At 38.5% G+C, this 16,938-nt stretch overlaps 1 protein-coding gene across 1 annotated transcript in view; it reads right to left on the minus strand.

The window, feature by feature from the left end:
• The window catches only part of KNTC1 (kinetochore associated 1), a 72,548-nt gene that overhangs the window by 9,617 nt on the left and 45,993 nt on the right, over positions 1–16,938 (minus strand). Inside the window, exons 44-57 of the mRNA XM_022598091.2 lie at positions 16,146–16,353; positions 14,299–14,388; positions 13,081–13,252; positions 12,936–12,994; positions 12,584–12,800; positions 11,518–11,591; positions 10,275–10,485; positions 10,046–10,155; positions 7,682–7,728; positions 6,205–6,283; positions 4,871–4,989; positions 4,021–4,156; positions 3,270–3,365; positions 2,841–2,897 (exon numbers count right to left, since the gene is read on the minus strand). Of these exons, the coding sequence (XP_022453799.2) occupies positions 2,841–2,897; positions 3,270–3,365; positions 4,021–4,156; positions 4,871–4,989; positions 6,205–6,283; positions 7,682–7,728; positions 10,046–10,155; positions 10,275–10,485; positions 11,518–11,591; positions 12,584–12,800; positions 12,936–12,994; positions 13,081–13,252; positions 14,299–14,388; positions 16,146–16,353 (1,675 nt within the window). The remainder of the gene's footprint in view (positions 1–2,840; positions 2,898–3,269; positions 3,366–4,020; positions 4,157–4,870; positions 4,990–6,204; positions 6,284–7,681; positions 7,729–10,045; positions 10,156–10,274; positions 10,486–11,517; positions 11,592–12,583; positions 12,801–12,935; positions 12,995–13,080; positions 13,253–14,298; positions 14,389–16,145; positions 16,354–16,938) is intronic.

Below are 16,938 nucleotides of genomic sequence, written 5' to 3' on the forward strand. Positions count from 1 at the left end.
TATATACACTTAGAGCTTATATTCTTGATGTTAAGACCAAAATTATAAGTTGATATCTCCCAGTTCTAGATCATTAAGATTTTAGGAGAATTTTCCTTCATAACTGTATATTTCAGGATATCAACATATAATCCTGGCTGATTCATTACTATTAATTTTGCTCTGCAAAATACCTTATTTATTTATATTTGAAAAAATTGAAGTATAGTTGATTTACAATATTATATGCAAGTGATTCAGTATTTTTACAGATTATACTCCACTAAAAGTTATTATAAGATAATGGCTATAATTCCTTGTGCTATATACTATATCCTTGTTGCTTATCTGTTTCATATGTAGTAGTTTGTATCTCTTCATCCCATATCCCTAATTTGCCACTTCCCGCTTCCCTCTGGTAACCACTTGTTTGTTTTCTCTGAGTCTGTTTCTGTTTTACATACACACTCATTTGTATTACTTGTTTAGATTCCGCATATAAGTGATATCTTACAGTATTTGTCTTTATCTGATTTACTTCATTAAGCATGTTACTGCAAATGGCAAAATTGTATTCTTTTTTTTATGGCTGGGTAGTATTCCACTGTATCTATCTATCTACACCACAGCTTCTTTATCCACTCATCTGTTGATGGGCATTTAGATTGCTTCTGTATCTTTGCTACTGTAAATATATAGTGTTGCTATGAACATTGGGGTCCATGTATCCTTCCACGATTCATTATTGTTGCATTTGGGAAAAAAGTGTCAGAACTCAATTCAGAAAACAAAATTTATACTAAGTCTATGTATGTGCCAGACATTGTGCTAGGACCATAGGAAAGGCGGAAGGAGAGAACGAATTTCAAAAAATGAATAAGGCAACACATAAATTTCCATCAACAGGAGGAGTGGTTAAATAACTTATGATACATTTTATTCCACATTTTGGAGAACAATTAAGAGTTAAAAATCATGAAATAGGGCTTCCCTGGTGGCGCAGTGGTTGGGAGTCCGCCTGCCGATGCAGGGGACACAGGTTCATGCCCCGGTCCGGGAAGATCCCACATGCTGTGGAGCGGCTGGGCCCCGTGAGCCATGGCCGCTGAGCCTACGCATCCGGAGCCTGTGCTCCACAACGGGAGAGGCCACAGCAGTGAGAGGCCCGCGTACCAAAAAAAAAAAAAAAAAAAAAAGAAATACCTCAAAAGATTAAACATAGTTATTGTAAGACCCAATAATTCCACTCCTAGGTACACACTCAAAAGAAACAAAAACATATGTTCACTTATACACCAATGTTCATAGAGCAGCGTTATTCATAATAATCAAAAAGTGGAACCAACCCAAATATCCATCAACTGATGAATGGATAAATAAACTGTGGTCTATCCATACGATGAAACATTATTCAGCAATAAAAAGGAAAGATATGGGACTTCCTTGGTGGCTCAGTGGTTGAGAATCTGCCTGCCAATTCAGGGGACATGGGTTGGAGCCCTGGTCTGGGAAGATCCCACATGCCGCGGAGCACCTAAGCCTGTGCGCCACAATTACTGAGCCCGTGCTCTAGAGCCCGCGAGCCACAACTACTGAGCCAGTGTGCCACAACTACTGAAGCTTGCGTGCCTAGAGCCTGTACTCCGCAGCAAGAGAAGCCACTGCAATGAGAAGCCCACGCACCACAACAAAGAGTAGCCCCCGCTCGTTGCAACTAGAGAAAGCCTGTGTGAAGCAACAAAGACCCAATGAAGCCAAAAATAAATAAATAAATAAATTTATTAAAAAAAAAAAAAAAAAGGTATGATACATGCGATAATGTAGCTGAACCTTGAAAACATTATGGTAAGTGAAAGAAGCACAAAGGCCACATATTGTATGACTCCATTGATATGAAATGCCCAGAAGAAGAGATAAATCCACAGAGACAGTAAGTAGACTAGTGGTTACCAGCGGCTAGAGGGAGGGGGGGAAGAAGGAATGAATGATCCGTGATGGATATGGGGTATATTTTCAGGGTGAAGAAAATGTTCTAGAATTAGATAGTGGTGTTGGTAACACACTTTGTGAATATACTAAAAGCCACCTAACTGTACACTTTAAAAGGGTAAATTTTATGTGTGAATTATATATAAAAAAAAAAGATCTATACGTGCTGATGTGAAACAATCTCCAAGATACATTGTTATGTGGAAAAAAACACTTTGTCTAGAATGTGATTGCATTTATATGTACCAAAATGAAGACATACACACACAACACCCACACCCACACATATACGCGCCCACACCCCTGCTTATATAATAGGAAAGCTCTAGAAGAAAACATAAGAAATTGTCAACAGTAGTCACTTCGGGGGAGATAATTATGAAGGGAAATGGTAAAGAAAAATTTTCATGTTTTACTCAGCATATGTTCTAATTTATTAAACTAAGAATAAATTATATATTTCTATTTTATATATATATATATATATATATATATATAATGTGTGTGAACAACACATGAAATTTAGAAAGGATGAATAAGACATGGTCTTTGACTTTAAGGGTCCTCAAAGTCCAAGAGGGGCAGTCGAATGTGTGATTTAAATAAATTATACCGTGACCAGTGTTATAATTGAGCCAAAGTGTTTTGAAGGCATAAATGAAGATGTGATTCCTGAGGCCTGAAGAACTGGGAGAAGTGATGTCGTGGATGAGACAATGTCCAAGCTGAGTTTTCTGGGTCCAGGCACCACTTTAATGGAACAGCATCCTGCAGCTTCACTGAGGAGCTGACCACTTAATCCAGTGTATCCAGCACTAGCTGGTGAGTATAAAGATTAAATTCTGTAAAATTTACTTTAGAAAACTACATACCTGCCATAAAGAATAGATGCTAGAAATGGCTGTTAAAACCTTCCTTAGATAAGGAATCTGAAAAAATAAAACACAAAAGTTCTGAAGACCACCCAAACAGAAAATTCCAATGTGAAAATTAAACTTTCACAAGAATATCAGTAAAATTTATCTTCCGTGAGGACCACCAGAGAAGGTCACTTACAAATTCGCAAACATCAAAAGAGGCCAGGGAAACGTCCATTTGTTTCCAATGAAATTTATGTCAGTTTTGAGTTTGCACTTTCTCTGGCCTAACGCCAAGTTCTTTAAGTTGGGCATGAAGCCAGTGAGAGTGAAATGTTTTCAGCATCCATCTGTTCAATAACAAGTATCAGTGCAAAATGTTTAGGAGATGCTGTGCAAAATCTTTAAAATATACTGCAGTCTAGGGCACTGAGTCTTACTTACCATTCTGAAGCCAAGAAGCTTTTGCAAGAGTCCATTCCAAAGCTGCAGGTCATAGATTTTGTATTCTAAACAAAGCTCAGTCACCAACCTTACGGCCTGAAGCAGACAAAAGAAAAAAATTCATACTGTTTCAAGACACCAGTAAATCAAACCACCTTTTGAAAAGGTGGGGCAGCTAAAGACAAAACATGCTTATAGTCTAAGTGTGTCTATTGCCTAACTTCAGTGAAGGCCCTCATCTCTCTAGGGAAAGAAAAAAAAATATTTTTTCTTTCTTGCCGCTATGGACTCACAGCATCTCAGACTCCCCTTCCTCCCCGCTTTGTTTCATCTGTCCTAGAACAGTTTGCCTGTTGGCCTCATACCCTTCCCACCCTGGGCTCCAACTGCCTCAGAGACTACATTCCCACCAGTAACTAGAAGGAAGAGAAACAATACTCCCTACACAGGGAAGTCTGTTTAGATGAGGACAGGCAGGACTTGGGGAGGGATTATAAAAGTGTTCCCTCGGGTAGGTGGGATGGCTTCAGGCCTTAGGCTTTCAGGGAGAGAGGTAAGGGGACTTCCAAGTTGCCTTGTCACCTGCCAGGATAGGAAAGTCAGGAAGCCCTCAGAGCAGTAGACCTGTTCAGGAACCAAGAGTTTCTCTGGTTCTGTCTTTCAGAACTCTGAGTGGTGGCAGGCAGCTGAGTGAACACAAGAGCATCTGAGAAGATGGAGGCCCCAATGCCGGATGACTCTGTGTACATACCATGGATTCGTGGCTGTGGTTTTTCCATAGACCTTTAATCATTCCTTCTTTAGGACTGTTGCAAAATAATTCATATGTGATGGGGATATTCAGAGCCTCAAATGATGCCAGAAAAGTTATACATTTCAAATAAGATCTGGAAAACAGAGGCATGTATGGGAATCATCCTCACTGACCATATTTACATTTAAAATAATTTCCCTTGGAAATATCGGACAGTTTGTTGTTAAATGTCTATTTTAAGCTTCTAAATATAGTCATGGAATATTAGAAAGAAATCAATTTGAGGGGCTTCCCTGGTGGCGCAGTGGTTAAGAATCTGCCTGCCAATCCAGGGCACACAGGTTTGAGCCCTGATCCGGGAAGATTCCACATGCCGCGGAGCAACAAAGCCTATGTGCCACAACTACTGAGCCTGTGAGCCATAACTACTGAAGTCCACGCACCTAGAGCCCATGCTCCACAATAAGAGAAGCCACTGCAATGAGAAGCCTGCACACTGCAACGAAGAGTAGCCTTCGCTCGCTGCAACTAGAGAAAGCCCGTGCACAGCAACAAAGACCCAATGCAGCCAAAAATAAATAAATAAAATAAATTTATATATATATAAAAAGAAATCAATCTGAGCAAGATGAAGAAAACACTCAGTTTCTAAATGTCTCAAAGACTCGAGGGAAACAAGATGTTCTTAAAGGCCTGTTTCCCCTTTGCCAGAACGTCAAGGACACCCGAGGCAACAGAACCACGTTGACACGGCCCCTCTAACGCGCTCTTCTGAACTATGGGGCTTAAAAGTTATGCTTCCAAAGAATCTGTTTTCTATTAATACGATTTTTAAACTTCCACTTACTTCACTTCTTCAATGGGTTTTTTGAAGAGAGATTCTACAGTTTCCTTGTCAGCCAAATAGAGGAGACACTGCAGGGCTCGCGTTCTGTGGGCGAAAGTGAGCTGGTGCACACCTAACGTCTGTAAGACCAAAAGAGGTTTGTAGAGCTGTGCCGCGTGCTGTAGTTGGATAACTGAGTGTTCCATCTAGGTAACATGAGCCACATCAGTTTTTAAAACATTAAAGTCTATGTCTGCCCTTAGGGAGTCAGTGGTTCTTAAAGTGTGTTCCATGGACCCCTGCATGGGGGTTGGAGGGTTTCTTACACTCTTTGAGAAGGAAAATAGTTAGAACCACTTTTGTAATAATACTATAACGGTATACCTGCCTTTTACACTGTGTTAATATTTGCACTGATGGTGCAAAAGCACTGGTGGGTGAACGGTAGGAACACCCAACTGCTGTGGCAGCCACCACATTCTTCACATTTGCAGTATTGCAAACAAGAGACGTCCACTTAAGAAGGTTCTTGAAGCAATAAGAATTAATTTTATTAAACCTCAACTCCTGAATATAGTACTATGAGTTCACACTTGAATACGTGTTACTATTAATTAATCAAAACATATTCATTAATGTTCTACATGACTAAACAGGAGGTACTCGTAAAGCACACCACGAGGCAATGGGTTTTTTCAGGGAAAAGCCCTTGTATGACTGAGCTGTGAGCTGAACCAGGCACTTTTCATGGAACACCATTTTTACTTGAAAGAATGACTATCAGATAAACTAATATGCAAGAAGGGATTTTTCCCCCCTTGCGGTCAAAGACATACAATCAGCATCTCAGCCTTTTCCCCATTCTTCCTTCTATCTACACCTTTACTCTCCCTCTGCTCCAACTGCCTCAGAGAACATTTCTATATGTAAAAGCCTGAAGGCCGGAGATCGAGTTGCCTTTAGGGATAAGGGAAAGTTATCCCTAGAGTTTAGTGGGGAAGGGGTGTGACAGCTCAGGCAGGGACTGGAGACCAGGGTGGAGACTTCTCTCAGGCTGGCTCGTTGGGGCCTCTGGTATTAGGGATGCAGCTGGACCAGGGCATTAAAACAGTGAATGTGGATAACCCATGGGAATTGTCAACAGCTGCACCACTCAGTTTGCCAAGCAGGATGTTTCAGAAGCCAGCACTAAACGGAGCTCGGCAGATACCACAATCCTCATCTGTAGAGTAAGACGTACTTTGAGTAAGTACAGAAGTGAGCATTATCTTAATCATTTGTAAATGGTAAATATGCAGGAAAAAATGTTAAGCTTAGATGTAAAGATGAGCTTTGACTAAGTTCGTAGAGCTTACAGTTGTAGCTGATGTTGCAAAAATGAACAGCATTCTTGAACTATAATCAACCGGACGAGACAGAAGGAGATACAGGACTCTGAAAAAAAATTGTTAATTACATTTAGACTTTAACTTAGTGAGAGATTAGCAAAACAAGAGACCTGTTTTACTCTCCATAGAAAAAGTCATTAGACATCCCAAACACAGCCCTGAAGGGCTATCTCCTTTAAAGGGTGCTTAATTTTTTCTTGAGTTCCTTCACAGCTAAAGAAGATAATAAAGACAATAAATGTCAAGCGTCAGTCCTCTCTATGAAATGGCTAGTCAACCTCCCAAAACGTATATTCTTTCTAGTTAAGGAATTAATACAAATCATACTAACCATAGCTGCAAAGTACATTGAACACTACACATGGAAACTTCAGGTTTAGTTCACAGGACCTTGTTAGTGGCACGTTTTAACCTCTGGACTCAGGGCTGACTGGCCCCCTCCAGAGAAGGGCAAGACAATCAGGTGTACTGGAAGGGGAGGCGGGTGGAGATTCCAGTGGGAAAAGGCAGGAAGTTATGAAATTGGCATGAAGTACCCTTTGGGATCTCCTTCTTGGGGTTCTCTCTCTCTCTCTCTCTCTCTCTCTCCCCCTCTCTCTCTCTCTCTGAACTGTTTCCCTCTAAGCCTGTCCAGGTGGCTGGTTCAGTCAGATGTTCCAGGAGCTACCTCTTGCTTAGACAAAGGTGTCCCTGCCCTTAAAGGACTAAGCAAGGACGAAGGGGTGACCAGAGGAAAGAAGGGCATGGAGGGGATACTAGGCCAGTTCTCCCAAAACCAGGAAAAATTCTTTTCCAGTGTTTATCTTTCCACATCCTCTCTCACCATCAGATCTCCAGGGCCAATGTAGGGTGTAGGGCTTCATGAGTGAGCTGAGCTACTTGGGTCCAGACCAGAATGGCAAAAAGCTGGGATGCATGCTACCACTCCCTTTCCCATGCCTATGCCAAGCATCATTAATAGATTACCACATTTTCTGATTTGAGCACAGATATAGTCTTCTCAAGAGAGCAAGCCATGACTAGTCAGACTTAGCACAGTACGCAATACCAATGTGCCTTTCTAGGTCTCAGTCTTAGGTTAGAAGGGAAAAAGAAATCCTGGTGGCCTATATCTGAACCAGCCTAGCTCCCCAGGGAGAGAGAATACACAGGGGTCTGGGGCAGAGTCCTAGCTACAGAAGAGTTTTCCTTTGCTCAATGTACATTCTCTGCTAAAGGTGTTCTAGTAGGAACTCACTGAGGGTTCAGAAACTCTGGATCTTGGTTGTTTTTTATTTATTCCACTGGAGATACTTAACACACTCACAGCCATATATCAATGAACTGATTCTTCTCAGAGGTTCTGATCCAAGTTATACCAAGAAAGTCCAATGTCTAACACATTCATTGGTAAGATTCCTACTAGGCAACAGGATGTAGACAAACATAAGTACAGGAAGAATACCTTCGTAGTGCTTCATCTTCCTGAAGTTCAAATAATTCTGATGGTGTCTTTGAAAAAGTGAAAGAAAAAAAGTTAAAAATTGAAGAAAGTTGGTTGACTGTATAAGCTTATGAAAGTCTATTAGATGAAAAAGCCCAATATACAAAATTATATTTAGAGGAGGAGGTGTAGTTCAGTGGTAGAGTGCACGCTGAGCATACATGAGGCCCTGGGTTCAACTCCCAGCACCTCCATGTTTGATGACAGCAAAAAAAAAAAAAAGATTTATAAAAAAATTTTTATTTACAGACAGGGAATTACAGTGTAATTCATTACTTTATGAGAAGATTCTTGCTTTAAAAAATGGGATTACTCACATTCATTCAGTCAACAAATATGTACTGAGCACTTACCATGCACCAGGCATTTGCCTGAGTGAATAAAACAAATATTCCTGTCCTCCTGGAGCTTACATTCATTGGGTAATTTTTAAAAAGAAAGGACTCCATGAATTTTATCCCTTAATTCAGTATACATTTATGGGGACTTACAAAGAAATGTATCAGGTGCTATATGTATAAACACAGTTCCTGGTCTCAAGGGGCTTTCAGTTTAGTGCTCCAGGTTTATGCATAAGTTAAAACATGTGGGTTTGAGTCAAACACAGATTCTACGTGGCCTGGATATGCTTCTAAGTCCTCTGTTTCCACTGATACACAGTCCTTGCTCTTGGTAAATACTCAAAAAATACTTGTTAAAGTGAACGCCAAGTAATATAAAAACAACTAGTTGAAAATCTAATGTCATGTTAGTTATACTATTTGTTTAAAAATGGATTTTTTTCCCCAAGGATATCTGCCTAGGTGGATAGAGGAATTATAGAATCTCCCTCATTAAATTCTGCCTGAAAACTCAGAAGAAACAATTCCGAAGATTCTGCATTTGGATTGCCGAATCCCATCATAAATTTAGATGTTAATATTATTTCTAAAAAACTGATGCTATGTGTTCTCAAATCTGAAGAGAACACATCCCCTATAGAGTACTGCTGCTAAGAATCCATAACCTGAATCTAATCATGAGAAACATCAGTAAACCCAGAACGAGACATTTTATAAACCAAATGGCCTGCACCCTTCAAAAATGTCCAGGTCCCGTCACAGATAAAACAGATTCAGGTAAGAATCATCAGTAGAGTCTAAATCAAGGCACATGTGCGGTGCAGGGGGGAATCTGAAGAACAGAATATTTCACTGTCTCAGAACATCTCCCCTAATAATTATAAAAGGAAACGTAGTAATTATGTGGTACAGAAATGGACAACAGCATAACCAAATTAGCTAAATTAACATCCCTATTAGGGCAAAGAGACATCGTGAGCCCCCAGATGTCAGACCCTGGGCAAGACACACAATCACTCAGGTAATACTCTATCCAAAATGCGTAACTCCAATCTTATCATGAGGACACAGACAAGCCCAAGTTGAGGGGCAAAATAACGGGCCTAAACTGTTCAAAAATGTCAGTGTCATGAAAGACAGAAAAGTTATGGAGCTGTTCTAGAGTAAAAGAGATTAGAGACATGACAAATAAATGCAACACATAATCCTGGATTAGATTTTGGTCCCAGAGGAGAAAACTGCTGTAAGGAACATTATTGGCACAACTGGTTAAACTGTAACATGGACCATAAATTCAGGTATACATAATATATATATATGTATTTTACCAATATTGTATCAATACTAAATTATCTGATTTTGATAATTATACTGTGGTTAAGAGAAAATCCTTGGTCTTCGAACTACAAACTTAATTCTTAAGGGGTAAAGGGGCATGACACATGTAATTTACTCTCAAATGGTTCAGAAAAATGTTATGTGTAAATATAGGGAGAGTGATGAAGCAGATGTGGCAAAATGTTAAAAACTGATAGATCTGGGCGAAGGGTATACAGGGAATTCTTTTATACTATTCTTGCAACTTTTCTGTACTTTTAAAATTATTTCAAAATAAAAAAATAAAATAATCACATGAATCTGAGTCTAAGAATAGGCCACTTCTTTTATATAAGAATTCATCTGAAATTAATTTAATTCATCAATTAAAAGGCAGAATGTATCAACTATACTTCAATAAAAAAAACATTGCCAAGTTAAAAAAAAAAGGTAGAATAGCAGCAAAACAACATTTAAAGGAAAAGAAAATGTAAACAACCCCACTGAAACTCATCGGACAACAGAAGGCATTAAAATGCTCGAATGCTCCTTCTAACATTCTGTGCTCCTAATTAGAAGTCGTATCATTGCAAGACAAATAATTAGCCTTTGAGAAGAAGCCATCAGCTCATACTCAACAACAGACATGCTCAGAACAAGCACTTACTTCACCAGGTTTCGCAGATGGGCACAGCCATTTTTCCAACAACATGTCCCAGACTTTCTCCAAATTAATTTCATTGACTTCAGCTATTTCTTTGGCAGCCGCGTGAATATCTAAGATATTAAAGGCAAAGAATTAAAGAAAGAAAACCTCAGGTTTTCAATGCAAGATACCTGGGAATCAAAAGGATAGGTCTCCTTGGACAAAAAGATAAAAAGGGTTTTGCCCTCACCAGGATAATCTTTGCTAGATGAATTCTGAATTCTTTGATTTATGCTGGGATGTTCGTACAGACTGACAATGAGATGTGCTGGTTTTCCGATCATTCTTAAATACTCTGCAGTGTTCAGCTTGTGGGCTATGAGCACAGCTTCCGTGCCTGATCGCCGGTACTGAATATGAAGCTTCTTCAACAGAGCTTCAGCTTTTTCACGTGTTTCATCCTTTTAAAAAAATTCCAAGCAAAAAGAAACGCTTGTTTTCTAAATTGCAAGTGAGCCTCAGAATCCAGCTTTATCAGTCAAGGTCCCTCTCTGCCTTAGTTACACCTTTAAGTGTCTACACCAAGCCTCATCTTCTTTTTCCAGTTTAGGCATCCAACCCTTGAAAACACCTATAACCGGGGCAGGATGAGAAGGGATGCTAGGGGAGCACAATTTAAGTTAAAAAGAGGGCTTCCCTGGTGGCACAGTGGTTCAGAGTTCGCCTGCCTATGCAGGGAACGTGGGTTCGTGCCCCGGTCCGGGAAGATCCCACATGCCACGGAGCGGCTGGGCCCGTGAACCATGGCCACTGAGCCTGCTCTCCTCAACGGGAGAGGCCACAATAGTGAGAGGCCCGCGTACTGCAAAAAAAAAAAAAAAAAAAAAAAGAAAGCAGAGCCTGTACCCCAATGTTCATAGCTGCACTACTTACAGTAGCCAAGATATGGAAGCAACCTAAGTGTCCATCGACAGATGAATGGAAAAAGAAGATACGGTATATACATATATATAAAGGAATATTACTCAGTCATGAGAAAGAATGAAATTTTGCCATTTGCAACAACATGGATAGACCTGTAGGGTATGTATTATGCTTAGTGAAATAAGTCAGACAGAGAAAGACAAACACTGTATGTTACCACTTACATGTGGAATCTAAAAAATAAAACAAACGGATGCATATAACAAAACAGACTCACAGATCGAGAAGAAACTAGTGGTTACCAGTGGGGAGAGGGAAGGAGAGAGGGGCAATATAGGGGTAGGGGAATAAGTACAAACTACTATGTATAAAATAAACAAGCTGCAAGGATATATTTTACAGCACACGGAGTATAGCCAATATTTTATAATAACTATAAATGAAGTATAATCTATAAAAATTTTGAATCACTATGTTGTACACCTGAAACTAATATAATATTGTAAATCAGCTACCCTTTCATTTAAAAAAAAAAAAGAGGAGCCTTCAATCTTACAGTTCAGACACACCTGAGATGGGATATTCTGAAGCCACCTCTCAGCTAAATACAGGCAGAATTTCAAACTGGACATCTTGAAGGAACCTAGAGAGATAAAAGATTTATAAGCAAATCGTAGTCCTTTCAAGACAATGTATTTCAGTCAAATTAGCCAGTTTTTTAAAACAATGACAGGAAGCATACTCATAGTAAAAAACAATTTAAACAGGCCAGAGGATACAAAGTAGGAAGTGCAAGTCCACAGAGGCCTTCAGTTTCTATTCCTATCCCCTAGATCCTTACATTCCTCCAGAAGTTTTCTGTGTATGTGTGTTTGTGTATGCACGCACATGTGCTCAAGCACATTAAAATGGGATAAGATCATACATGTAGTACAGTTTGCTGTTCTCACTTAATATATATCTTGGATATATTTCCAAATCAACTACATAGAATTCCATTCTATGAATACACTATTTTTTTAACCAGTTCCTGACAAATGAGCATTTTAAAAAATCAGTTATTTTCTTTTTTTTTTGCGACACGCGGGCCTCTCACTGTTGTGGCCTCTCCCGTTGCGGAGCAACAGGCTCCGGACGCGCAGGCTCAGCGGCCATGGCTCTCGGGCGCAGCCGCTCCGCGGCATGTGGGATCTTCCCGGACCGGGGCACGAACCCACGTCCCCTGCATCGGCAGGCGGACTCTCAACCACTGTGCCACCAGGGAAGCCCAGTTATTTTCAACTTTTGTTACAACCAAAAACATGGCAATAAGTGCCTGTGTTTGTGTATTTTTTTGATCATGCAACAATGTCTAAGGATTCATTACTGAAAGTATGTATGACTGGATATGAGGAAGTATTAATCTATATTCAAGCTGAGCAATGCCTATGTCTCTGCGCCCTGGGCAAGCAGCATGGTGTCTTGCTTGGTTCCTCTTTAATGTACAGCAGTGCCGCAAGTGAGGAGAGGGGTCACATACATTTCTAAGCTATCATGCTGTTTCTCCTTAAAGATGAGAAAGGAGTACATTTTTTTACAAGTTCCAAAAACAACACAGCCGACCATTTTAAGCCCAATTAAAGGAAGAATCCATACCTTCTGGGACATCCTGGGCTAGACTGATGGCAATGGCTACAGCCCACTCCGGGTTAACGATAGATAACAAGTAGGATTCGATGGTTTGAGTGATCTTAGTTATCTCCTTGTTAATCAGTGTCGAGGATTTAGCTTGTGTTAACTGCAGGAGCTTAGGCTTCAGTTTTTTTTCAAAAACGTGTTTGGCTGTAGACACGTACAGAGTGTCCAAAGAGAACTTCAAAGACAGGAAAAATCAACGCTAACTTACGTGCTCACCTTTAAATGCTGAAAACAGCATAAAATCTTTCTACACAGGGTCTGAATGAATTACAGAATAAAGATACGACTTTTATGAGTTTTAACCCATTACCTTCATTAACTTAGAAATTAAGAGCAATGTTGGGAAGGATTCTTCACTGAGTTCCGTAGCTAGAAAGGAAACAAAGATAGTATGATTTACCTAAGAAAAGGGTTTTGGCTATTCGGTACAATTCATAAGAAGTTAATGAACATACAGAGAATTTTCCAGAAGCTCTGTGCTGTGCCGAAGAATATTAGGTGAAAAGGCAGTCTAGTTTGGGCAGCTGATGGCAAAGTTATTACGTGCTCCAACATATACTGATATTCTAGGTCCACTGGAGGAGAAATTCTTCTGTATGACTTCAAATGTTTCAGAAGACTCAATGCCTACATTAAATTAAAAAAGTATTTTCCTGTGAGGTTAAACCCATCATTAAGTGTTTTAAAATCATCTAATTCTATACTATCATAGGGTTCCATTCCTGGGACAGTCTCATATTCATAAAGATGATCAAAACCTTTCGTAGTTTTACCTTCAAAACTATTATGCTATTCTTCTAAACCATAACTTTTGTGATCATTAAAGAAATTATACTAGGAGAAACCCTGTTGTTGGTGGGATGTTTTATAAACCAGAGTTTGGAAGTTCTCTACTCTCTTCAAATAGTTTTAGATATACCTCAAAAATACTTGATTTCACTTTAAACACATAGGCAGTAGATCTAAAATTAATCCTCTATATTCTCTCTTAAGCTTACATCTTATATTCTGGGGGCCTGTACAACTTTTTTTTTTTTTGGCCGTGCCACACGACCTGCATGTGGGCAATCTTAATTCCCTGATCAGGGATTGAACCCAGGCCCTCGGCAATGAAAGAGACACATCCTAACCACTGGACCGCCAGGGAAGTCCCTGGGGCTTATATAACTTTTTGAATCAACCCATTTTCTTTTAATTTTTAAAATCCAATTAAAAAATATATGTAAGCTCCTATGACCATATTTGTAAAACACTAGGAAGTTACTGAGTACTAAAATAGAATTTAGTCCAGGACCTACCTACTAATATAGAAAGCTAAATTTGACTCCGGGTCTTACATGCTTTGATTTTTTTTTTTTTTTTTGCCAGATGACAAATATTTTTGCCTTAATTCTTCTAAATCAGTCTTTTCGTGACTTTGTACTCTTGGCCAGATTTAAATTGCCTCAGTAGAGCAAAAACTGGATTAAGATAAAACATGGAGAGCACAAAAACTCTTTCTACTTCTGTATCCCTTTTAAAGAAAAGGAAATAGAGTAAAAACTACAGTTTAAAGGGAGTTCAGAGGACAGTCCAGAAAGACTTACTAGATAAGTCTTTACTAGATAACAGTAATTTTTTAAAATGGTCCAAATAAAAACATAATTTTAAAATCTACAATATATTTGTTATACCTGATTAATATTAATGTTGGTTATCTTTTCATCAGCTCTTTCTATGACTTTCAGGACGACTTCAATCATCTCATAGTCATAGGGATCCAACTGTATAAAAACAAAAATATGTCAAAACTGGAGAAGACGTTGCCAGGCTGGTTGATGGTTTTATGCAGTTATGTTCATCAGCAGAGATTACAAATATAACAGCTCAGTGCACTACAATATTAAGTTAGATTATTCTTTAAAAAATGAACTAACATTTTCTCATCTCTAAAATTAACTATTAGAATAAACATACATCTTTAGAATGTCTCAAAAGCTGTTTTTTAAGAAACCTGTATGAGGCAATGTCATTTCAATAAAGAAATGTTCTTAAGGTACTAAAAACCTAGAAAGATAAACATATTAAAATTTTATAAGACTTAAAAAATTTTTAATTTATTTATTTTTGGCTGTGTTGGGTCTTCGTTGCTGTGCACGGGCTTTCTCTAGTTGTGGCGAGCAGGGGCTACTCTTCGTTGCGGTGCGGGGGCTTCTCATCGTGGTGGTTTCACTTGTTGCAGAGCATGGGCTCTAGGCACGCAGGCTTCAGTAGTTGTGGCACGTGGGCTCAGAAGTTGTGGCTCGTGGGCTCTAGAGCACAGACTCAGTAGTTGTGGTGCACGGGCTTAGTTGCTCTGTGGCATGTGGGATCTTCCCAGACCAGGGCTCGAACCCGTGTCTCCAGCATTGGCAGGCAGATTCTTAACCACTGCGCCACCAGGGAAGTCCAAATAATTTTATAAGGTTTTTAAATTAAAATTCTTTCTTCCATTTATGATGGGAAAATTAGAACAGGAGAAATTTGACCTTTTCTTGGAAATGACATAACTAAAAGTGTGGGCCTCCAAGCAAAACCTTTTCAAAGGATTTCATTCCAGCTATAACCATATATTAAGATACAAGAAATAGCTGGGTGGCATCTATATATGTTTATAAAAAGAAAGGAAATATTCTCTTTGTTCTGTTTCTGCCCACACACCATTACTTTTAAAAAAAAATTTTAAATGCCAACTAAATTCACGTGAATAATAACATTGTTCAAGTGGGAAGATGATCTCTTTAGTACCTAGAAATTTTGAGCAAGTCTATATAATTTTTGGCTGAATTACAAGCAAAACATAAAACTGAAGTATTATAATTTTAGTCTTATAATTTTATTTCCCCTTCTATCCACCTTCACTCCCCCATCAAACTACCCCTTGACCTAAAAGTTCCAATTCTCAGAAGATCTCCTAAAAAATAATCAGAGAGGGCAAATGTGTGTATGAAGATATTCATATTAACAACTTATAATAATGAAATTTACAAAAAATTTAAATGTCCTTTCATAAAGGCCTGGTTAAATACAGGATGTTTCATCCACATAGTGGAATAATATGTATCTGTCAAAAATGAGAGAGACATCTATGCATTGACATGTAACGACAATATGTTAAATGAAAAAAGAGAGTGACAGGATAGTATATTTAGTCTAAGATATTTACCAAATTATTAACATTTTAATCTGTGGGAGTGGGGTTGTAGGGAAATTTCACTTTTTGATTTATACCCTTCTCTCTAGTTTGATCTTTTTCAAAGAATGTGTGCTATTTTTAAAAATCTGGGGAAAAGGGCTATTTTTATTTTGGAGGAAAAAAAGACAGGAAACTTGCTGTATTAAAGTATAATAAAAATACATAAATTTAAAGTTTTTTGAAAATTAATAGTTTACAAAAAATATAGGACTTACATTTTCAATTTGTTACTATAGATACCTGATTAATTAAGGGTAGGAGGGATGCTTGAAACGACCTAATGCATTCATTTCACCATTCATCTACCTTATGCAGTATTCCACTAAGACTGATGACCAAATCTTTTGTGCTTGTCAGTAAAGGAACCATTTCGATAGCTTTGGCCAGGAGTTTGGAACGCTGCTCCTTTGTGGATTCCGTGCTTGTGTCTCCCTGGCTCTGGCTGGCATTAGTGTTGTGGAGGAGTGTTTCAATGAACAGCTGAAGAGCTGCATCCGAGTCCAACTGAAATGTGCTGAAATAAATATTCAATTACACATGAATGTCCCAAAATGCATGCATTTCTACAGTTTCTCACAGAAAACTTAGGTATGAGCTCCCACCACTGAAATCTAACCCTTGCATTGTCAAGTGTCATAACCAGACCATCTACTTGTTTTCAAAGTTAATTCTTGCTTTTAAAAATATCAGATAAAAATAAAAAATCAGATATTCTTGGTGGGCATATAAACTGGCACAATCTTGAAGGGAAATTTGTAATAAAGTTGAAAATATATATTTATGTCCTTTAATAGAGAAATTCCACTTTCATACACTTCACAAAAGTAGCAAAGATACACATATAGGATGTCCTGTAACAATTGCTTGTAATATTTAAAAATTGGAAACAAATACTCATTAATAGGAGGCTGGTTAAATAACTTATTCAAAGGAATACCATAGGATTCAACAGATATGAGGAAGAGCTATATGTCCTAATCTGAGAAGACATTATTTTGTTAAGTGAAGGATACATGCTATAAGATAATGTACAATTCTATTTTTCATAAACTTTTAAAAATGCATGTTAGTAAATGCATAAGGAAAAAAAAAAAGAACA

This window comes from Delphinapterus leucas, chromosome 14, assembly GCF_059928025.1.
Source record: "Delphinapterus leucas isolate spDelLeu-1000000601 "Yukka" chromosome 14, BTC_Dleu_Yukka2, whole genome shotgun sequence".
NCBI classification, from domain to species: Eukaryota; Metazoa; Chordata; class Mammalia; order Artiodactyla; family Monodontidae; genus Delphinapterus; species Delphinapterus leucas.